The 23910-nt window shown below is 38.9% G+C and overlaps 1 protein-coding gene across 2 annotated transcripts in view; it reads left to right on the forward strand.

The window, feature by feature from the left end:
• Positions 1–894: 894 nt before the first annotated feature.
• Positions 895–23910, forward strand: part of GOLM2 (golgi membrane protein 2) — a 91852-nt gene continuing 68836 nt past the window's right edge. The window contains exon 1 of one of the 2 annotated variants that reach the window (XM_036736406.1): positions 895–1665. In XM_036736406.1, coding sequence (XP_036592301.1) covers positions 1339–1665 — 327 coding nt within the window. In that variant the 5' untranslated portion in view covers positions 895–1338. The remainder of the gene's footprint in view (positions 1666–23910) is intronic. The other variant, XM_036736407.1, reaches the window with a different exon arrangement.

Consider the following 23910-nt stretch of genomic DNA (forward strand, 5'->3'; position numbering starts at 1 on the left):
AACACTTCGAAAGATTTAAGAATTCTAATCAACACAAAGACCAAGCACAGATTCCAAAGGACTCATTATGAAACATACTACTCACCTCCTAATAGAGAGGTGAGAGATTCAAGAATGCAGGTTGAGACATTTTTTTGGAAGTGGCCAATGCGGGAATTAATTTTGCTTGACCATACGTGTTTGTTAGAGGGGTTTTATTCTTCTTCATTTCTAAACTGGGGGTGGGAGTGGTTGAATGGAGAGGTTGGTTGACTTTTCGTCAATCGAAAGAATAAAAATAAAACCACCAAAACCATTTCATTGATTGAAAAAAAGGTTATATTGTATAAAACAACCAAAAATGATTTATCTATTGAAAATATTTCATTATTAATACTATTTCGCCGCATCGCCCCCATCCCTCCCTTTTTAAAACTATGTTACTATGATCTTAAGGGATCAAGCTTTCCCTTCTTAAAACGTTTCTATTTTTTTTTTTTTAAACGCCAACAACAAAAAAAGGCAACGCTCCGTCTCGGGCACTGCAGCCGCCGCTGCCACGTCCCAGGTCCCGGTCTCATTCTCCGCACAGATGCTGGAGAAGGTGCAGCACTGGGGGAAAGGCTGCATCCCGAGGAGCCCAGCTAGAAGAGCTCTCTCCGGAAGAAAAGACCGCGGCGCGCAGCCCACCAAGGGGAGCAGATGACCCGGAGCCACCCTTCCTCAACTCCCGACCGTGCGCCAACGCGGGGCACCGGAGCCACAGACACACGACTCCGCCGCTGCGGCCACCCAGCTCCCAAGCGCCCGGAGCCCCAGCAATCGACGAGAAAGAGCCCGCCCTCTCGCGAGAAAGGGGCGTCGGCGGAAACCGGGAAAGGCCCCCTCCCCCCTACCTCCCAATCGCCGGGAGCTGTCCAACTGGGCGGGGCCCAAGGTAAACCCGCCCCTTCCGATTCTTCTCTCTCCGCCCTCCGCTCTCGCGCTTGGACCCACTTGGGCTTGGTGGGACGAGGTGTGAGGTTTTTGTGGGAACTCGGGCCGGGTCCTGCCTCGTGGCGGTTCTTCCCAGGTGGCGAGCCTTAGTCCGGGGGAAGGCTCCTGGAGCAGGCAGGGGAGAAGGGGGCCCTGGGGAAGGAGGGCGGGGCGGGTCTGCCCTTCGCGGCCCCGCCCCTTTCTCTCGGCTCCTGCCTTCCATCCCTCCCTCCTGCTTCGGGGCTCTGGGGCCAGGTCCCCCGGGCGGCGGCGGTCCGACTGAGGTGCTCTAGCCACTCGGCCGCCTTTGTCCCGCCGCCGCCGCCTCGCCAACCTGCCCGCCCCCGCCCCCACCCGCTTCCCGCCAGCGTCTGAGCCGGGAGGATGGTGGGATTCGGGGCCAACCGGCGGGCCGGCCGCCTGCCCTCCCTGGTGCTGCTGGGGCTGCTGGTGGTGATCGCGATCCTCGCCTTCAACTACTTGAGGGTCTCCTCCCGCCACGTCCTGCTTCAGGAGGAGATGCTGGAGCTGCAGAGCCAGGTGCAGAGGACCGAGGTCGCCCGCAGTCACCTGGAAAAGCGCAACTCGGACCTCCTGCTGCTGGTGGACTCGCACAAGAAGCAGATGGACCAGAAGGAGGCCGACTATGGCCTCCTCAGCAGCCGGCTGCAGGCCAGGGAGGGCCAGGGGAAGAGATGTGAAGATGACAAGGTAAGGGCGACCCTCTCTTCCATTCTCCCCTCCCCCACCCCCCACCTCCAACTCCAGGCCCTTTCCCTTGGCCCAGGGGAATGGATGCTGTTAGTTTGCTAGCACCTCAGAGGCTCCCTTATGCTCCCACAAATTCCTTGCTTCTAACATTTCAAGTCCATCCCTTATTCACGCCCATCTTCCATCACCTAGCCCTGCTGGACTGTGTCAGGTAAGTGTAGTTCCTGTTGGGGTTGGCATGTATGGCTGGGGAGGGACCGCTCCCTCCCACCTTTTTCTTCAAGCTCAGCTGCTGAGCTGGCAGTAGCAATCATCAGGCTTATGTGGCAGCATCACACTCGCAAACACATAAATCTAGAGACTGCCAAGATTTGGTATGGTTATTATTGCTGTCGTCCTTATCCTGTACACCCTGAAAGAGGTTTCTTTTCTTTCGTTTTTTCTTTTTTGAAAACAAACAAAAAACCGGTTGCACCTCTTTCAGACTCAGCCTACCCACAGGAGTTATACAAGACTTATCCTTTAAGTAACAATTATTTCCACAAAACTGTATGTTGATGATTTCCAAATGTTACCTATTCTCTGAATCAATTTGTATTATCAGAGCCCAACATAACCTGGACATATTTGTTCCATATCTGTCAGATATGGTGGCTAAATTTTCATGGAGGGTAGGACATAAAGATATAAGGACCTAGTTTAACATTTTATGAAAATGTTTCTCAGTGAGATTTTGGGGAGGAATGGGGAAGTAAAGCATTATTTCTACTCAGTTCTCTAGGTTTTAAATTTTATGCAGAAAATGATAGATGACTTCACATTAAAAATATTTAAATCTGCTAGTTTTTATGTTTTCATGTAACAGAAATCCATAGCTGAAATAAATGTTTTTTATAAGCTCCTTTTTGCTAATCATCTTAATTTGTACATCCTTGGTATTTATATGTACCTTTTTCCAGCCACAAGTTATACCTGTGATGTTACATTAAAACCTTATTAGGTATGTCATTTTCCTAGATTTACTATCTTTTTTTTAAGCCAGCATCCATTTTCCAGCCTTCTCTTCACTACAGGACTTGACCTCTTGTAACATTAGGATCGAGGTTCTCATCACCTGCTTCACGAAAACCTACCACTGTTTATATCGTAGGATCATATATTTAGAATAAGAAGAGATCTTAAATGTCTTCTAATTCCACTATTTTGATTTTAACAGATAAGGAAACTGAGACCCAGAGGGGCAAGGTGATTTTTCTAACGTCACACATACAATATCAGAGTCAGACTTTTGATCTGTATATTCTGAATCCCATGTTCTTTCCACTGTACCATGCTTTCTGCAATCTCAAAGGAAGAACTACCTCTTCTTTCAAACCTCTATTCTGAGTCTCATTCCATCTTTCTTCCCATGGTCATCTTCTACTTTTCTAGCATCATCGATAAGAATATCTGTCTCTTTCTCTGTTTTTCCCTTGCTCTACCTTCACACACAGCACAGCTTTCTCATTGCCTAGAAAGAGCTTGCTTTTGACCCTGTAACCTATTGTCCAACTTCCCTCCTTCCTACATACTTTGTATTTTTCTCCTACCAAAATCCTGTAACCTGTGGTTTACAACTGCCTCTACTTCCTTGTCTTCCATTCTCATTTTAATGCCTGGTAATATATATTCTGTCCTTACCACTCCACTAAAATTATTTTCTTGAAGGTCACCAGTGACATCCTCCTGAACAAATTCAAAGACCTCTTAATTTTTCATTTTACCTCGTCTGTTTAGAGCATTTGATACCGTTACTTTTCATTTGCTTCTTAAAACTATCTACTCTCTTGCTTTAATGACATTTGTCTCCTAGTGGGTATACTCAACACTTCTCCAGTTTGTTCTTCTCTGTTTTCTTGGTACTTTTGTCTCTTCCTGTCCTCTGGAAATAAGCTTTGTTTTTGGCTCTCATTTAGCTTTAGACCTGTGATCCTAGCTAAACATTCTAATAGTTTCACCTACTATTTTTTGTGCTGATAACTTTGAAATTTCAGATTTGGAAGGGATCTCAGAGGCCATTTAGTCCAACTCATACCTTCTGTTAGATCTTTAACAAATAGCCATCTGTCACCTGCTTAAAGATTTCCATTAATAGGGAAGCCTGTTCCCTCCTTAGACATCCTGTTTAACTTTTGAACAGCTCTAATTATTAGGAAGTTGAGCTTCTTTTGTAATCTGCTTTGCAACTTTTGCCCATTGTTCCAAGTTCTGCCATCTAAAGAATGAGTAGAACGAATCTTACTATTCTACATGACAACCTTTCAGCTACTTGAAGGCAGTCATCATGTCTGCCTTGGAGTCTTTTCTTCTCCAAACCAAGTATCCCTAGTTCCTCCTTTGTATACAATGTTTTCTAGTCCCATCACCATCCTTGTTGCCCTCCTCTGCACCAAGGTGTAAATATCTTTCCTAAACTGTAGTAAGTAGAAGTAAATACAGTATTCTAGATGTGGTCTGAACAGGGTAGAATATGTAGGTCTATCACTTCTTTAACATTGTGCCTCCATTAATGAAGTCTAAGCATACTACCAGCAATGACCTGAGTGTTTGTTTCAGGGATTTCTTCATCCCCCACCCCCCCCTCCAGAGTATGAGGTAGTGAGGGTAATAAGAAGAATGCAAAAGGTAGGTCAGAAAGATTCACAAACAGGACAGCTTTTAAAGTTACATGTTGAATTTATTAGTCACTTGAGGCTAAGATCAAATGTATATATTTTTAAAAAAGCAAACTATATTAATAGAGATTTGCAGTCTCTTGCACAATTCAGAAATGCTCATTTTAACTGGTGTTCAGAATAAAAAAAAAGTTCAGAATAAAAAAAGTAACAAAAAATGAATACTGAATAATATAACTGGAGTACAAGAAATGGCACAAACAACAATAGGAACACGTGACTAGAAAAGGAGGTGGGCTGGTTATATAGAAGAGTGAAAGGTTGTGTTTGTCCTTCATTCTCCGTTCTCCATTCACCTTGACATCAACGAAATGATGACATGACTTACAGTTGACTTTGATTTGAGTGAGGGAAGGCTGTGCAAGGTCGCCTGCCTCACTTTCTCCTCCAGAACCATCTGGGTCCAGTGGCCTGATATTCACCAGGATGACTGGAGATAGGCCAGGATGTAGTGGGAAACCCTGGCCCTTTCAGGCTAAGATCTTTTCAGGTTCTCACATTGAGTGAGGTAACACCCATTCAGCGAATAGGCCTCTTTAAGAAGTTAATCAAGAGATGGCCCCTTTAATAAAAACTCCAAAAAAAAAATCAAACTGGGAGGGGAAGACCCTCAGGGTTTCAGGCCAAAAGAGAAACAGTTACTATTTGGTGAAAAATTAGAGATAGACAGATGGAGCATTGGTATCCAGAAAACATTAAAAGAGCCAGAATAAGAGCTGGCCAGGGAGTCCAAACCCCTCATTTTAAAGATGAGAAACTGAGGCCAAAAAAGGTTAAATGAAGTCCAGGGTCGCACAGATAATAAGTGATTGATGTGGGATTTGAACCCATTTCTTCTGGACTTCAAGTTCAGCATTTTATCTACTATACCATTCTTCCTCTATCGAGGATTGACGGAAATATTTTAATGGAATTACAGAAGATGAAAAGACTTGGGTAGATTATTGTCTGTTTTGGTAGAAGGAATATTTATGAATTGAATCAAGGACCTATCAAAGTAAGATTGAATTAGCTTGTTTGGCTATTATGTCACATGATTGACTCATTGAGCTTATTATGATGTACTATAAAACTCACTTTTTGTGTCAGCTGTTATCTAGCCATATCTCCCCATTCTGAATTTATGTACTTGTTCTTTTAAAATCAAAGTGGACTTGAAATTTAGTCTTATTTGATTGTATTGGTCTGCTGAAATCTTTCTGAGTCTCAGATCTGTTGTCCAGCATTCTGGCTGTCTCTCCCACCTGGTATTATCTGGGCACTTAAGAAGCATATCTTTTATGCCTTTATCAAAGTGATTGATAAAAATGCTAAACAGAACAGAACCAAGGGACGGATTCCCTCGAGTACTCATGAGAGGCCTCCTTTCAGATTGATGTTGACCCAGTAATTATTCTTTGGGCCCAAATTGTAGTAGTGCCAATCCATCCAGCTGCAATTTTGTCTACCCTGTATTCTCTATTACATCTATAAAGCTAACATAAGACTTCATCATACACTATGCTAAAATTCAGTGAAACATTCCTCTAATCTACTAGTCTAATAACCATGTCAAAAAAAGGAAATGAAGTTAGTCTAGCATAATGTATTCTTAATGAACCCGTGCAAGTTCTTAGTGATCTATTGCTTCCCTTTGTGGATCCTCACATACCATCCATTTTAATAATAAGTTCTAGAATTTTTTCAGGAATCAAAATCAAGCTCATCGTTGTATTTATTGTTTCAGTTGTTTTTCAGCTGTATTCAACTCTTTGTGACCCCATTTGGAGTTTCTTGGCAAAGATACTGGAACCATTTGCCATTTCCTTCTCCAGCTCATTTTACAGATGAGGAAATTGAAGAAAACAAGGTTAAGTGACTTGCCCAGGGTCACACAGCTAGTAAGTGTTTGAGGCCAGATTTGAACTCAGGAAGATGCGTCTTCATGACTCCAGGCCTGGCACTCTATCCACTGTGCCACTGAGCTGCCCTCCATTAGTATGTAGTTTGAATCAGTATCTTCAGCTCCAGTCTCCTACCTTGAATGTCTTGGTATATCTCAAATTTGACAAAATACACTCATCCATCGATATTTGGGAGGGGGTGGTGTGCTCTAGGGGCATAGGACTCCTTTAAATGTGAAAACCATGAATAACTCTAGGCTCCCCAAATCTTTATTTTTAATAATTCTGATATTTATTTAACACAAAAAACCAAATGAAACAATACATTATACCCATAAAAAGTTGCAATTTCCATGTGCGAGACAGATTAGTATCTCACACACCACGGTGGAGTCATCATAGCCTTTGGTGTAGCTGCAGCAGCTACTTCACCAATTTCCAAATGCAAGATACAGTGATTACAGTGGGAAAAAAATCACATGATTTAGCCTGGATGGTAGAGAGACAAAGAGGAGGTCTTTCTAAAGAGGACCTGTAGTTCTATAGTGCACTGAAACTTTTAACAAAATTTAACTATTTGTAATAAATTTATGTATGTATACTTATTGAAGTAGATGATAAAATAGATTAATAATATACAGTATTTATACATTTATGATTTATTAATTTTTTCATTTTCTTTATAGATATAGATAGATAGATAGATATATACACACACATCATCTGTGATTTTCTGCAGTACTCTGCAAATCTCCAAAAATTCCCATTTAATTATCAGTAGCCAACTCTCAAATAACCAAAACTGCCCAAGTGAAACCTGAGAATGCCAAGAGATGACTGTAGTATAGAATAGTAGAACACTAAACGGGGAGAAGTGAAACCTGAATTCTAGAATCTGCAGTACCACTAATTTTAACTATATACCCATAGGCAAGTCATTTAACTCTGAAGCTTGATTTTTTTTAATGTATTTAGTGCAACCAACCCAGTCAAACCCTTTAATATAATTTTTATTACTACAACAGCCCCATAGCTGATCTCCTTGTCTCCAGTCTGTCCCCCTTCCATTCTATCCTACACAAAGTGAGGCCCGGAAAAGTATGAGGTCATATAGACAGCAGATGGCAGAGCCAGCATTCAGACTCGGGACCTCCAACTCAATATCCATTGCTCTTTCTACTTCATCATATTCCTTAAGGACCTGCTCAATGACTTCCTAGATACTCTGATTCTTAGTAATCTTATCCTTTTTAAAACTTGTACTTATGCAACACCCCTCAATACTTGATTATGTATTGTATTATGCTCATACTTTTGTGTTACGTTGTTTCCCTAACTAGATCATACTTTCTTTGAAAGTAAAAATGTCATATTTCTTATTTTATTAGTTTCTGTTTTATTTATTAGCTCAACATGGAACAGGTTTTTCATATATTGTATTTGCTTGAAATCCAAATAGAAATTTTCTTCCAAATGGTTGTCTTTTATTCTCATCTTTAATATGCACTGATCTTTAGTATGGAATACTAATAACGGTACCTTAGTCAGCTATGTACTATACTTTCCCTTTTTGCTTCAATGTCTTATTTTCTTTCTCTTTCTTTTGTCATTTCACTTTGGTCATGGGGGCTGGGTCTAAGTGGAATCTGAATGACCCTTCAGATGGTAGGAAAGCCATGTATTTGTGTCTTCACGTTTCTGAGAACTTGTCAGGACTTTACTTTGTTGTATAAAAATTGTGATTGAGAATGTGGGTATAGAATGGTTGGCTGAAGTACTAGGACAACCTGTTGTCTTAGTGCTGCATTGCTCCTTTTTGGAAGTGAGATAGGATTACTTTGAGGGTGTATTGATAATTAAGGTGAGACTTTCTTTTACTGTTTTCTCTTTTAGCATTTATTTAATCAAGTGCCCTTGATGAGTCTGCCCTTTGTTTCTTTGATTAAATGAGGAGTCTTTGAAGACCTCCTTACCTCAAGGGAAACCCTAGGTCACTTGGGTTTAAGTTGCATGTTTGTGATGCTTTTAGGTCATGTGGGTGAGTCCCATATTGTGACGCCCTTTGACCCCAAACAGAATACATAAACTCCAGAGGCTGGTGTCTTCCTTTGGGGCCCTCACTCACTGGAAGAGTGGCATGTGACTTGAAGAGACTGTGGGCAGCCATTAAGAGCCCCCCAGCTTATAAACCCAGGTGTTGGGACCCTGGTTACTATGCACTGAGATTTGAATCAGACAAGGTCTTAAACTGTTGATGTTTGTAATTTATTTGTATTTGCTCTGAAGTTCAGGTTGCTGGCTTTTCGTCCTGAACTAAGAGTTTATATATTTGATTAAAGTAAGATTATTAACCCCTTAAAGTTACTTTCCTTAGTAAAGCAGATCAAAGAACCTATGTTGGCAGCCCTCTGTGCTGGTTGTTGTTGGACTTATACAGCCACAGTAGCTGCTAGCTGAATTGTTGTTACAGAGGGTTTGCAGAAAATCATTGAAAAGTATTCAACGTTACTTCCTACGTTTACTTGCAGCTTCCTTCTAAATCAGGCATTTTGTGATAAACTAACTGCTGTACCTGTGGAAGAAAGAAACAAATTGCTGGCCTAAAACTCTAAATGAGTTTTTATTGAAGGATATTCTTTGTATGGCTAATAGACATCTCCAGACTTTTATATAGATGGAGATGAAGTGGAATGCTTTTAAATTTTGTGTCTTGAGTGGGATCTCCACCAAGACCTCTAAGACCACAGAAGCTTGTAATGTCAGGTTGACCAGTGGGGGGAAAGGGGTGGGAGATGGTAAAGATGGGAACTCTTCAAATGGGTGGTAGGGAAATTCAATGGTAACTCCTCAGGAAGATTGTCTCAGAGATAGCTTTACACTAATTATTTGAGCAGCACAAAACTTTGCAGTCTCATATCAGTTGGTGGGAGAAGGAAAAGAGGATATTAGTACCTGCGTTATGAGGTAGGGTCGGGGAGAGGGGTACGGTAGTGTTAGCTCACCTCGGTGATACACCATAGGTGACATAAGGTTTTCCCTTTTTTAAAACAAAAAAGTCCCTACTATTAATGTACATTTGAATTGTTTGATTTTCTAGTTCCCAGAGATTCTAGGGCAGTGATTGGCTGAATGAGGTGGTAAAAATGGGATGAGATCATTCATCTTTCTTATCTCCACTTAGGAAGCATAAATGTATTATTTACAGCAGGGGTGGGGAACCTGTGGCCTGGAGGCCACATATGGCCCTCCAGGTCTTCAAGTGAGGTCCTCTGCATCCAAATTTCGCAGAACAAATCCCCTTAATGAAAGGATTTGTTCTGTAAAACTCGAACTTAGTCCAAAGGCTGCACCTGAGGACCTAGAAGGCCACGTGTGGCTTCAAGGCTGCAGGTTTCCTACCCCTGATCTATAGGAACTAGGCTCTACAAAGAAAAATACTTCTCTTGGGCAGACAAACCTTATTAGAGATCAGAGAATCCATATGTGTGAGAATACTTGTAAATGAAACAAAAGTAGGAAAACATTCAGAAACATCCCACAAGATATTATTCACCTGAGGAGTCTTGCTGGACAGAAATGTTATAAATGTCATGGCTGTGAAAAAACTTTCAGTCAGTTGTCATCCATTATAGTATTTCATAATGTTCATACTGGAGAGAAACCCTCCCAATGTAATCCTTGTGTGAGGGTCTTCAATCACAGCTCTCACCTTATTAAATATGAGAGGATTCATACTCTTGAGAAAACCTATGTGTGTAATGAATGAGGGTAAGCATTTGAGATTGATGAAACCTTTTATTAAACATCAGAAGTCACGTGAATGAGAAACTATATATATTTGTGTGTGTGTGTGTATATAAAATTGTGAGAAACCCTTTGGGCATAGACAAACCTTCAACATCAGAGGAATCCTACTGCAAAGAAAACCTAGTTATATTTAAGTTGACCTAGATGTATATTTTATATTTAGTATGTTTCCTGTAGGAAGGATAACAATAGATTTTCTTTCTGGAACTATTTTATAAATATTTATCTTTTAATGGGAAAATAGAGACCAGTCACATTCATTGTTTTAAATAATAAAATTGATTCACTTAGAAAAAAAAAAAAGACCTGCCTTGTGCAGGCATTGTTACAGGTTTTTGTTGTTGTTCAGTTGTGTCTGATTCTTCGTGACCCCATTTGGGGTTTCTTGCCAAGGATACTGAAGTAGTTTGCTGTTTCCTTCTCCAGTTCATTTATAGATGAGGAACTGAGGCAAATAGGGTTAAGTGACTTGCCCAGGGTCACACAGCCAGTAAGTGTCTGAGGTCAATTTTGAACTCAGGAACATGAGTTTTCTCGATCTCTATCCACTTCACCACTTAGTTGCTCCCAGTTTAGGTATATAAGGAAAAATAGTAGAATTACATGGATAAGTAGAAAACAAAGTATCCTAAGTAGTTTTTTTGTCTCTGACTAATTTGACCAAGGCCATAAAGAATGACCCTGAAGTTGTCCTTTTTGATGAAAGGACAATAGAGCCTTTACTTTAAGGAGTTAGAGCTTTCTCCTATTTCTGCTTATAAATGTTGACCTAGATAGGGTTGGGGGTGGGAGGAGAACTTCACAAGGGTTTTAATGTTAAGGAGTAAAAGTTTCAACTTACCAACACAGTTATACATAAATGTATATAACCTCTAGCAGTTAATCATCAAGCATTTAATAAGCTCATTCTGTGTGCCAGGCACTGTGCTGAGTGTTTAGTATTCAAAGAAAAAAAATCTTTGCACTCGAGGAGCTTAAATTCAAAGCAGTGGGGATGGGAGGGGGCAGGAACCACACAAAATGCACATATATAAGTATTTATAAAATGCATTCAGGACATACACAAGATAACCTTGGGGGAAGATACTAGCCAGTGGGAAAACCAAAGAAGGCTCCTGCAGAGGTGGCACAATATCAGTTTGCTTATATTCCTAGAGAGGTTGGCAGTTTAGTTTTTAAAGTCCTAAATATTAGATATATCCTTATTATGAACAGTATGAACATTACATTATGCACAGGTGCATAGAACTACAAATATCAAATGTTGTGGAACACATTGTGGCAGTTAATGTTTATTACTCTGCTATACACATGCAAGCTTCCTTGTGTTTATGACCCTTTTAAGTTAGTGCCTGAGGTCTCACCTTCTAGCCTCTTTGGGCACCAGTTGGGTAAACAGTAGTTTTAACTCATAACTTTGCTTCAAAGCTCTTTGTACCTTAGTATAAGGAATCTAAGAATTGGTGATTTGCAATCGTTAAAGATACTCTTAACTTCAGTAACCACATTTAGCTTACTACTCTTCTTGGATGGGAGATGATAGAATGACACCAATTGACATGCAGTATCAATTGAAACATAATTGATTTGGGTTCAAAGATTTTGTGGTGCTTATGCCAAGAACATAAAGAGATAGAGTTTAATCTGTTGTATTACCCTTGGTTTGGACAGCATGGGAGGAGCCAATCTTCTTGGCCGTCAAACTTGCAAGGGGGAGGGAGGAAGCTAAAGTTACCACCAGGAAGACTTTACAAAGAGTGGAAGAGAAATATGGACAGACACACAAGTGCACAGTCTTAAGGATGGGGTCCAAGGGATAGAAATTTTACTTGGAACTTAAACCCATATACACCTTACTATTTTTCTTTCTTTATTATTCTTACCTTTTCCAGACCTTGTGTTGAACAAACTATTCTTTTTATTCTTAATGTCTGCAGTATTTAATCAAAGTGGATATTTCTTAAGCCGGTTGCAGCATTTATGTTAATGCTTTTCTGGAACCCTTGACACCAAGGGAGTTCTTTTTTTTTATTATTTTTATTTTATTTTAAATTTTTTTCCTTTTTTTTGTTTTTTTTTTAATTTTTTTTTTAATTTTTAGTTTACAACATTTGGTTCTACATAATTTTGAGTTCCAGATTTTCTTCCCTTCCTGCTCCCCTCCCTCCCCAAGACAGCATGGAATCCAATATATCTTCTACGTATAACTTTGCATTGAACTTATTTACACACTAGTCAAGTTGTGAAGAAGAATTATGACCAATGGAATGAATCTTGAGAAAGAAGAAACAGAACCAAAAAAACCCCCAAAAAACAAAAACAAAAGAGAGAAAAAAAGGGGGGGAAAAGGCGAGCATGAAGTGTGCCTCAATCTCCATTCATGCTTCATAGTTTTTTCTCTGGATGTAGATAGCATTCTTCATCGTGAGTCCTTTGGAGTTGTCTTTGCACCTTGTGTTGCTGAGAAGAGCGAAGTCTGTCAGGGTTGGTCCTCACGGAATCCATATATCTGTGGTTGTGTATAATGTTCTCCTGGCTCTGCTGCGCTCACTCAGCATTATATCGTGTAGGTTTTTCCAGGTTGTTATGAAGTCCTTATCATCCCCATTTCTTATAGCACAATAGTATTCCATTACCTTCATATACCATGACTTGTTCAGCCATTCCCCAATTGATGGGCATCCCCTTGATTTCCAATTCTTAGCTACTACAAAAAGAGCTGCTATAAATATTTTTGTACCTATAGGTCCTTTTCCCACTTGTGTGATCTCTTTGGGATACAACCCTAGAAGTGGTATTGCTGGGTCAAAGGGTATGAACATTTTTATAGCCCTTTGGGCATAGTTCCAAATTGCTCTCCAGAATGGCCGACTCAGTTCACAACTCCACCAGCAATGTAACAATGTTCCAATTTTCCCACATCCTCTCCAGCATTTATCATTTTCCTGTTTTGTCATTTTAGCCAATCTGACAGGAGAGATGTGGTACCTAAGAGTTGTTTTCATTTGCATTTCTCTAATCAGTAGTGATTTCAAGCATTTTTTCATATGCCTATAGATATCTTTAATTTCTTCCTCTGAAAACTGCCTGTTCATATCCTTTGACCATTTCTCAATTGGGGAGTGACTTGTATTCCTATATATTTGGCTCAGTTCCCTGTATATTTTAGAAATGAGGACTTTATCAGAGACACTGGTTGTAAAGATTTTCTCCCAGTTTTCTGCTTCCCTCCTAATCTTTGTTGCATTGGCTTTTTTTATACAAAAACATTTCGATTTAACATAATTAGAATTACCCATTTTGCATTTTGTAATGCTCTCTATCTCTTGTTGTGTCATGAATTCTTTTCTTTTCCATAAATCTGATAGGTAAACTATTCCTTGCTCTCCCAAATTGCTTATAGTATCAGCCTTTATTCCTAAATCATGAACCCATTTTGACTTTATTTTGGTATATGGTGTAAGATATTAGTCTATGTCCAGTTTCTCCCCTACCATTTTCCAATTTTCCCAGCAGTTTTTGTGAAATAGTGAATTCTTAGCCCAGAAGCTGGATTCTTTGGGTTTATCCAAGAGTAGATTGCTATAGTTGTTGACTTCTCCATCTTGTGTACCTATCCTATTCCGCTGATCCACGACTCTGTTTCTTAGCTGGTACTAGGTAGTTTTGATGACTGCTGCTTTATAGTACAGTTTAATATCTGACACCAAGGGAGTTCTGATATTGAAAGGATTATATTAGTTGAATCAAGTCTGGGAGTCTAGTTGGTGAAGGCTGTCACTGAGTACCTAATTCCTCATTATTATTATTTTTAACTATCTTGCCAGTTTGATTTATGTAATACGGTGCTTTACAGTTATGGTTAGAGCACTGGACTTGGACTCAGGAAGACCTGAGTTCACATTCTGCCTCAGACTCTTACTAGCTATGTGACCTTGGGCAAGTCACTTAGTCTCTGTTTAACTGAGTTTCCTCATCTGTAAAATAGGGATGATATTAATACCTAATTTCCAATTGTGAGGATCAAATGAAATGATATTTGAAAAACACTTGGCATCCTATACATTACTGACAAAGCCCAACAGCAAGAGATAGAAAGAGAAATTCCATTCAAAGTTACTGTAGACACTATAAAATATTTGGGAGTCTATTTGCCAAGACAAACCCAGGGCCTATATGAACATAACTATGAAACACTTTTCATGCGAATGAAGTCAGATCTAAATAAATGGAAAAATATCAGTTGCTCATGATTAGGCCGAGCTAATATAATAAAAATGACAATTTTACCTAAATTAATCTATCTATTCAGTGCCATACCAATTGAACTACCAAAAAATTATTTTACTGAGCTGGATAAAATAATAACAAAATGCATCAGGAAGAACAAGAAGTCTAGAATATCTAGGGTATTGATGAAAAGAAATGCTAGAGAAGGTGGCCTAGCCATACCAGATATTAAACTGTACTACAGAGCAGCAGTCATCAAAACTACCTGGTACTGGCTAAGAAACAGAGGTGTGGATCAGTGGAATAGGATAGGAATACAAGATGGAGAAGTCAACAACTATAGCAATCTACTCTTTGATAAACCCAAAGAGGCCAGCTTCTGGGCTAATAATTCACTATTTCACAAAAACTGCAGGGAAAATTGGAAAATGGTAGGGCAGAAACTGGGCATAGACCAATATCTTACACCATATACCAAAATAAAGTCAAAATGGGTTCATGATTTAGGAGTAAAGGCTGATACTATAAGTAATTTGGGAGAGCAAGGAATAGTTTACTTATCAGATTTATGGAAAAGAAAAGAATTCATGACCCAACAAGAGATAGAGAGCATTACAAAATGCAAAATGGATAATCTTGATTATGTTAAATTGAAATGTTTTTGTACGAAAAAAGCCAATGCAACAAAAATTAGGAGGGAAGCAGAAAATTTGGAGAAAATCTTTACAACTAGTATCTCTGATAAAAGCCTCATTTCTAAAATATACAGGGGACTGAGCCAAATATATAGGAATACAAGCCATTCCCCAAATGAGAAATGGTCAAAGGATATGAACAGGCAGTTTTCAGAGGAAGAAATTAAAGATATCTATAGGCATATGAAAAAATGTTCTAAATCACTACTGATTAGAGAAATGCAAATGAAAACAACTCTTAGGTACCACATCTCTCCTGTCAGATTGGCTAAAATGACAAAACAGGAAAATGATAAATGCTGGAGAGGATGTGGGAAAATTAGAACATTGTTACGTTGCTGGTGGAGTTGTGAACTGAGTCGGCCATTCTGGAGAGTAATTTGGAACTACGCCCAAAGGGCTATAAAAATGTTCATACCCTTTGACCCAGCAATACCACTTCTAGGGTTGTATCCCAAAGAAATCATACAAGCGGGAAAAGGACCCATAAGTACAAAAATATTTATAGTGGCTCTTTTTGTGGTAGCCAAGAATTGGAAATCAAAGGGATGCCCATCAACTGGGGAATGGCAGAACAAGCTGTGGTATGTGAAGGTAATGGAATACTACTGTGCCATAAGAAATGGGGATGATAAGGACTTCATAACAACCTGGAAAAACCTACACGACATAATGCTGAGTGAGCGGAGCAGAGCCAGGAGAACATTATACACAACCACAGATATATGGATTCCGTGAGGACCAACCCTGACAGACTTCGCTCTTCTCAGCAACACAAGGTACAAAGACAACTCCAAAGAACTCACGATGGAGAATGCTATCTACATCCAGAGAAAGAACTATGAAGTTTGAATGCAGATTGAGGCACACTTTATGCTTGCCTTTTTTCCCCCTTTTTTTCTTCTCTTTTGTTTTTGTTTTTGGGTTTTAGTTTTTCTTTTTGTTTGTTTTTTTGGTTCTGTTTCTTCTTTCTCATGATTCATTCCATTGGACATAATTCTTCTCTACAACTTGACTAGTGTATAAATTAATTCAATGCAAAGTTGTATGTGGTAGTTATATGAGATTCCATGCCCTCTTGGGGAGGGAGGAGAGAAAATCTGAAACTCAAAATTATGTAGAACCGTGTGTTGTAAACTAAAAATAAATAAAAATAAAAAAATAAAAAATAAATAAAAATAAAAATAAATTAAAAAAAATAAAAAATAAAAAAAATAAAAAAAAACACTTGGCAAACCTTCATGTAATATATAAATGCTAGTTATTATTATTATTAACCTGATCTCAATTGAATGACCATGAAGCTAATTTACTCAGCTTTGGAGTTCCTACTACTCTTGAAAGAGCATAAACTTGGCTGGACTACTATGTCTAGCCAGTCCCAGACCAGACTAGATGAGATTGCTTCACATTTCATCTTTCCATCCCTCCTTCCATTGCTTCTGCCCTGCTTTCCTCACCTGGACGACTACCCTATACATTAGACCTCCATAATCCATTCACTCAATCCTTGGGGAAGTTAATATATTCACTGTTAGAATTCCTACCTTGAGGATATCTGTCTTAAATAAGTGCACACTTAAACTAGGTCAGCCCCAGGGTAGATCAAACTATGCTTCATATCTTATCTAGTGCTCCCAGGTCACTTTGCCTTCTGATACCCTATTCCTTCCCTTCCACCCCCACCACTCTTTCCTACCTCTTGGTTTGGTGACAACAATTAAATCAACAGTACCATTGATTCTAGAAAGGACAGTTTACTATCCATAGGAATTATCAGACCAGAAGCCCCTTTCCTGGCCACCATAACATATGTCTTCTTTCTTTTAGTTATTATAAGTTTCTTAGGGCAGGACCTGTCTTTTTTTATTTGTATCCCTAGTACTTGCCATAGTGTCCAGCACATAGTATTTTTAAAATGCTTTTTGTTTCATTCAGTCATTTATGAATGAGTCCAGTAACACATGAAGAGGTGAGATTTAGGTAATGGAAAGCCTTAAATGTATGGCAAATGAATTTAGGTTTGATGCAATGGCTTCTTTTCCTTTATGATACTATTTGTTGCTTTTTTTGGAAAAAAAAATTTCATGTCTGACATCCTTAGGAGGCAAGCTGCCAGGATTCAGAAGTGGGACCTAGAGGAAGAAAACAGTGGGGTGTCTCTGTCTCTTTCTATGTCATTGTCACTCTGCTCTGTCATCATGTCTCTCTGTCTCTTCTCCTTTCTCTGTCACTGTCTGTAGGAATTCTGTCATTCTCTGTCTCTCTCTGTCTTGCTCTCTCCATGTGTGTGTCCTTTTGTATCTGTCTCACACACACACACATACATGCACACACCCCAAGAATTCTTGTGTCTCATGTTGGTAATTCCACTATTGCATTTAGAAGACTATCCAAAAGACTCCTGCCGAACAGCAGGTTAATATTTTTGTTTTCTCAGGCCAATTTGTCCCACATGTAATGACGAGATAATTTCTTAAACTTGTGAAAACAAGGTTGTGTTTATTTACCTCAATGCTTCCTTATTTACTTACCTTTTTTGAACTTGGCTCTCTTTTTCCCTTTCCTAAGCCAAATCTAATTTCCTGTGTACATACATCATAGCTCTTGGCAGGATTGTGTTGTGTGAGCTACTTATTTGGAATCAGAGGATCTAGGTTCCCCTGGCCTAATGTGTAGAGTCCTGGACCTGAAGTTAGAAAAACCTGGACTCAGATACTTTCTCTGATACTTCTAGCTTTGTAAGCCTGATCAACTCACTTTACCTTTCTAAGCCTGAGTCTTCACTTTTAAAATGGAAATAACAGTTCCTGGCTTACTTAATTCTCAGAGTTGTTGTAAGGCTACAATAGAATAATATATGCAAAGCACTTTGCAAATCTTTCCTCCCCCACCAAAAGAGAGAGAGAGATACCAGCTACCAGTCTCTCCTCAATTCCCATTCCTGTTCAAACCAGCTGTACTCCTCCAAGCCACTCCAGCTTGGTTTGCCCTTCTCTTAGCCCTATGGCACTAGATCCTCTGGAAATGCTCACTCTATTCTCATCATACTCTTCTGCTTCCAGGAACTTTTTCTCCAACATCCCTTCTACTTCCTCCATTTAAGCAAAATCTGATTTTCCCTAGTTACTTCTCAACTGTCACTACTAGAAGCCAGTCTTCTAGTCTCCCTTGATTCACAAGGCTGGGAGGATTAGCTTCTAATTACTCCTCACTGTACTTCTGAACCATTTGCCACCATCCTTCAAAAACTCTTCCTGTGAATCCTATTGTAGTGAATTTATTCCATGTAGTAAATTTCAGTTCATATTGACTACCTTTCACAAACAGAGTGATTTTGTTACTACTTTGTTAAATTTATGTATAAATATATATTTAATATGATTAAAATATATAAATTATAAAACCATACAATTATAAAATGTAAGATTTAAAATAACTAGATGACAGAAGGTTGCGATGTCTGTCTGCTTTCAATGTTCTTTGTATGTTGAAATATTTATGTTTATGTATGATTAAGTCCACAAAATTTTTTAAAAAGTCTACCCTGACCACACCTTCTATCATTTTACCTCTCCCACTCTCTCATTTCTGTGTTATCCATTGTTTCCCACTTTTTCTGGTTTCACTAGCTTCCATTTCCAACTTTGACTGCATTGTCCTTCATTTTAATGTTTACTAGCTCCCAGCTTAGAAACCATCATTCTTCTAACACTGATAAAACATGATCTAATCCTCAACCTTGGGTTAGATTTAACCATCTGATTTCTTATCTTCTTCTGAGCGCAGAACTTCATTGGAAAAAGTCATGAAGTTGAATTGATTTAATAAATGTATAGTATTCCCTTCTCTTTTTACAAAGGGGGACTGTGAGTATGGAATATTGCATATGCTGTCAGACGTGATTTATGTGCTTTACTGGAACTACTTTTTTTCCCCTTTAAAAAACAAACAAACAATGTATACCTGGTCTCTGGGTACCATAGGATGGATGGCTATATTCAGAAATGAACGTGATTTTTAAAATGTCAGTAAAGAAAAGGTTTTTTAAAATGTATGGTGCATAGCTTTAGCTGAGCCCTGACTGCTGCCCAGTAATCCCTCTATCCCCTCTTACTGACTGCCTTATTCCTCACAGTGACTGTTCCAGAACTTTTCACCTCTCAGTGTTGAATCAGACGCTGGTCCCTCACACTTGTAGCTGATGATTTTATCTCCTTTGCTGAGAAGATTGAGGCTATTGAGTGGGTGAATCTGATCAAGAGAGCTTTAGGCTGAAAAATAAATCTTTCTCTCGTCTGAACTTCCTCTGTATCACTGTCTTCTCAGTCATCCAGGTTCATAAGCTTAGTCTTCCTTGCATCTCCTTTTTTCTGCATTCTTCACATTCAATCAGTTGCCAAGTCTCATTAATTCTCTCTCTACAACATAGGAATGTAGCTCCAGAACTTGAAGAGACCTCAAAAGTCATCTAGTCCAACCCCCTCATTTTACAGAGACTTAGGGCGTTTAAGTAACTCACTCAAGACTTATTGGTATTCATTTGTTTCAGTTGTGTTCAACTCTTCATGACCCCATTTGGGGTTTTCTTGGCAAAGATACTGGAATGGTTTGCCATTTCCCTCTCCTGCTCATTTTATAGATGAAGAAACTGAGGCAAACAGGATTAAGTGACTTGCCCAGGGTCACACAGCTAGGAAGTTCCTCAGGCCAGATTTGAACTCAGGAAGATGAATCTTCCTGATTCCAGGCCTGGCACTCTATCCACTGTGCCACTTAGCTGCCCACTAGCTGTTCGAGATGTGTAAGTGGTTTCTTTCTCTTTACTTATTCAGCAGCCATCCTCATTCAAACCATCAACACTTCTAATCTAGACTATTCTGATAGCTTGCTTATTAAGTATATGGGATGTTCAGGGAAGACTAACACCTTTGGTCTAACGGCTTGCTGAGCCCTTTCCACTCATCCACCTTTGGTATCCACCTGTCACCCAACTCTTAACCTGTGTCTCCAAGAAGCTATCGCATATGCAGCAGCCACACCCTAGTAAAACCATCTTGGCAAATGGACTAAATCAGGTTGAGGGTAACCAACAGGCCTCAGACCTAGGGGTATGTCTAGTGAAGACTTCCTCTGGCAGAATGTGTGGATGAGAACAGCTTGTTTCAATGGCCATGAAAGTGGTAGAAGCAGGCTCTTAGAGCTTAGAGACATTGAAAACACCACAGTCATCCACTGCATCCCAGGCTATTGCCAGAATCCTTGACTTGAGTCCTGCCACTAGACTTTGATGACTTTGGAAAAGAGAATGAGGCTGATGACATGTGCAGTTGTGCCTCATTTAAATCCAATTCATTCGCAAGTCAAGCTATCATTCATCTCATCATGATGTCATTGGTCCTCTTCAAAAATGAAGGCCCTCTCCAATCTGTCTTCCACAAAGCTTACAAAATAATCTTTCCAAGGTACAGGTTTAACTATGTCACTTTCTTGCTAAAAAAATAAAAACAAAAAAACTTTAGTGGCTTATCGTAGCCCCTAGGATAAAATGAAAACTCCCTAGCCTGGTATTTGAAGCCTTCTATGATCCGCTCCAACCTCTCTTTCTTTCTGGCAGCCTTATTTCATTCTGTTTCTGCTCATGCAATCTACTGTGTTAGAGCCAAACTTATCAACTAATTGTTCCCCTGCTTAATATTCCATCCCTCATCTCCATATTTTCGCACAGGCCATCCCATGCTTTGAATACAATCTCCTATCTTCATCTCTTAGAATCTTTCCTTCAATGCTCAGCTCAGTTGCCACCCCTTTTGTGGAATCACCTTTGATTTCTTTGTCATTTGGGTTCTCTTCTTGCTTAAAGGAGACTGCACTGGCTTACTTATGTATAGTTGTATACTTCAGGAGATTGTAAACTCCTTTTAGGCAGGTATTATTGAATTCAATTGAATGTAGGGGTATTAATCAAAGACAAAAATGTAGTTCACAAAATCATCCTAGTTTTTCAGATGAGGGTAACGTAGACCGTACAGTGTTTGTAAAAAGAGGATTACAAGTGACCTTTGTGGTTTTTACTGCACATATTTATGAATGGACATATTTATGAAGGACATATTTATGAAAGCAACTCAGCAATTGAGAGGAAAATGAAATAGAATGGGTAACAGATGTCCATTTTTATTCAGGGAATCCTCTTAAGATAAGAAAGATAAGATAAGAAAAGGGCAATAACATTGGGTGTCAGGAAGCTGGAGGAAAATAAAGAAGATGGGTTTCCATGGGTGGTGCCAAAGCAAAAGACAGAGAGTAGTTTCTGGTGTATAAGAGGTGCTTAGAAACAAAATAAAAATAGGGAGAATATGGTTGTCACTAAAAGGAGATGGGGAATATTTGCCTCAGAAGAAATGGATCTGTTACAAAGGTCACAGAAAATGAAAGGAAGGGATAGAGAGACCATCCTAAAGAAAAGAATGGAGGGAAAGAACAAGAATAACCAGTTCACTGTGTATAGAAAGTAAGGCCCCAAAGAAGCAGGAGGAAGCTGACATAGAATTTAGTATAAGAGGTAGAGAGAAACAAGGCTAAGAGAGTAGGAGGGGGAAAAAAAGGGGAGTTCAAAAGAAACCTTGAAAAACTAATTAAAATTATAAAGCTTAAAGGAGGAATATGTTTTACAAATCTTACAAGTAGTATTAGTGTAGCCTATGGGGCTATGAGATAAGTAAAACTACAATTTTAGTAAAGAAGGGCTGAAGAAGAATGTAATTTCTCACATGAAGGACCTAGCAAAATGTTCTCCAAAGAAGTTTAGTATCCCATCCCAAATGGGGTGGGATTTTTTAAAAAAATAATTTTTATTGCTATCTTTTGTTTTGGTATCATCTACATTTCCCAATGAATATTTCCTCCTCCTTCTCCCAGAACAATTCTTCATAATATAGAATAAAAGAGAGGGGGGAAACACTTCATCAAAACTAACCAACATGTCAAAAATGTTTAACTTTAGATACGGTGTTCCATGCCTATAGCCCTTCACCTCTGCAAAGGTGGGGGGAGAGGAGGTGCCTTTTCATATCTCCTCTTCAGGCCACGTCTGGTTATTTTCAATTCACAGAATTTAGATTTGATTGTTTTATTGTGTTCTTCCATTTACATTGTGTAGTCATGTCTATTGTTTCCTGATCCTGCTTTTTGTACTCTGCATCAGTTAATAAAAGTCTTCCCATGCTTCATCATATATTGAAATTTCTTTGAAATACCACAATAGCATTCTGTTACATTCATATAACACAGCTTGTTCAGCTATTCCCTAATTGATGGGCATTTACTTTGTTGGGCAAAAAGTGCTGCTATAAACATTTTGGTTTATATGATATCTTTCTTTTTGTCATTGACCTTCTTGGAATATATGCCTAGCTGTGGAATCTCTGGGTCAGAGGGTTTGGACATTTAAATCATTCTTTTTGTATAATCTGAAATTGCTTTCCAGAACACTTGGACCACTTTTCAGCTCCACCAAAAATGCATTAGTGTAGCTGCCTTACTAGAACTAGGGGTCAGACTTTTAATACATATTGTAGATGTTCAAAATGTGTCATCTGATTTGGAAGAGTTATAATTACGGTTGTAAATTGGGGAGATCAGATTTGAAAATATGTGTATTGCCTAAAGGAAATTTGAAAGTAAAAAAAATCTTTTATAGATACAGTGCCTTTTCTTCACCTGATAAGAAGGGAGGATGGCATTAGAGGGTATTTCAACTATGTCTTGAGAAAAGGGCGTTGAGTAGGAAGTACCAAAAATTAACCAATGAAGAAAACAGCAGAGTGGAGTTTCAAACCCAAGAATACAAGAAGAGAAAACCAGAAAAGTAGTTTTAAAAGAAATATTATCGGAGAGTTATTTATAAAGTGGAAATGAACACATTTGAGGATAAAAACATCAGTAGGCAGCACGAAACAGAACTAGGACAAAGCAGAAATACATGAAGTGTATACATAACAAATTCCTATTCAAAGAGGTAGAAAAGATAGTACATATCCAAGAAAAGGGAATTGGGAGGAGGTAATACAGCAACATTTGGAATTTACCTAAGTAAAACATTTTTGAAATCAGACGATTGGAAAAACAAAGGAGGCAAGATACAGTTGAAGAGACAGAATTTGTTCAGCCATTCTCTAATTGATGGGCATTTACTTTGTTGGGGAAACAGTGCTGCTATAAACATTTTGGTTTATGTGATATCTTTCTCTTTGTCATTGACTTTTTTGGAATATATGCCTAGCAGTGGCTGAACATAGAATTTTATTAAAAGAAAAGGGAAGAAAAGATTAGAGAATCTGTATTCTAGGTAAAGACTATTGGATAGCAGAAATGCTTAAACATATATATTCATGTATACATATATACACATATATGTAAAAGAATTTGTCAGAAGAGAAAATGTTATATAAAAGTAAGTGAAACAGATAAAAGGAAAACTGGTATTTTTAATATATTGAATTTATAAGTAACTGGTATGCAAAGTTTTTGAAAACAATGTTGGGGGAAAGAAGAGCAAATGTGACCGGTGAGATATACATACAGTATACTACCACCAGATTAATTTACCTGAGATACTGCTTCACACTCTCCTATTTAGAAATTTTCATTACCCCACAGAAAAAGCATCCAGATCCTTATGCATCATTCAGAGTCCTATATAGTGTACTTCAGCCTACCTTTCCAGCTTTATCTTCCACTATTTCCCTATGGCTATCCTCTTATTTTAGTCAAACTGCCATCTTTTATATGTCATTCATACATTGCATTCTGCTGGTTTTACTCATACCAATCATCTGCTTGGAATGAGAACTTCTCTCCTTCGCTCCCACATGTCCACCTATTGAAATCTTACTCATTCGTGTCTCAACTAAA

This window comes from Trichosurus vulpecula, chromosome 8 (genome assembly GCF_011100635.1).
Source record: "Trichosurus vulpecula isolate mTriVul1 chromosome 8, mTriVul1.pri, whole genome shotgun sequence".
In the NCBI taxonomy this organism is placed as follows: Eukaryota; Metazoa; Chordata; class Mammalia; order Diprotodontia; family Phalangeridae; genus Trichosurus; species Trichosurus vulpecula.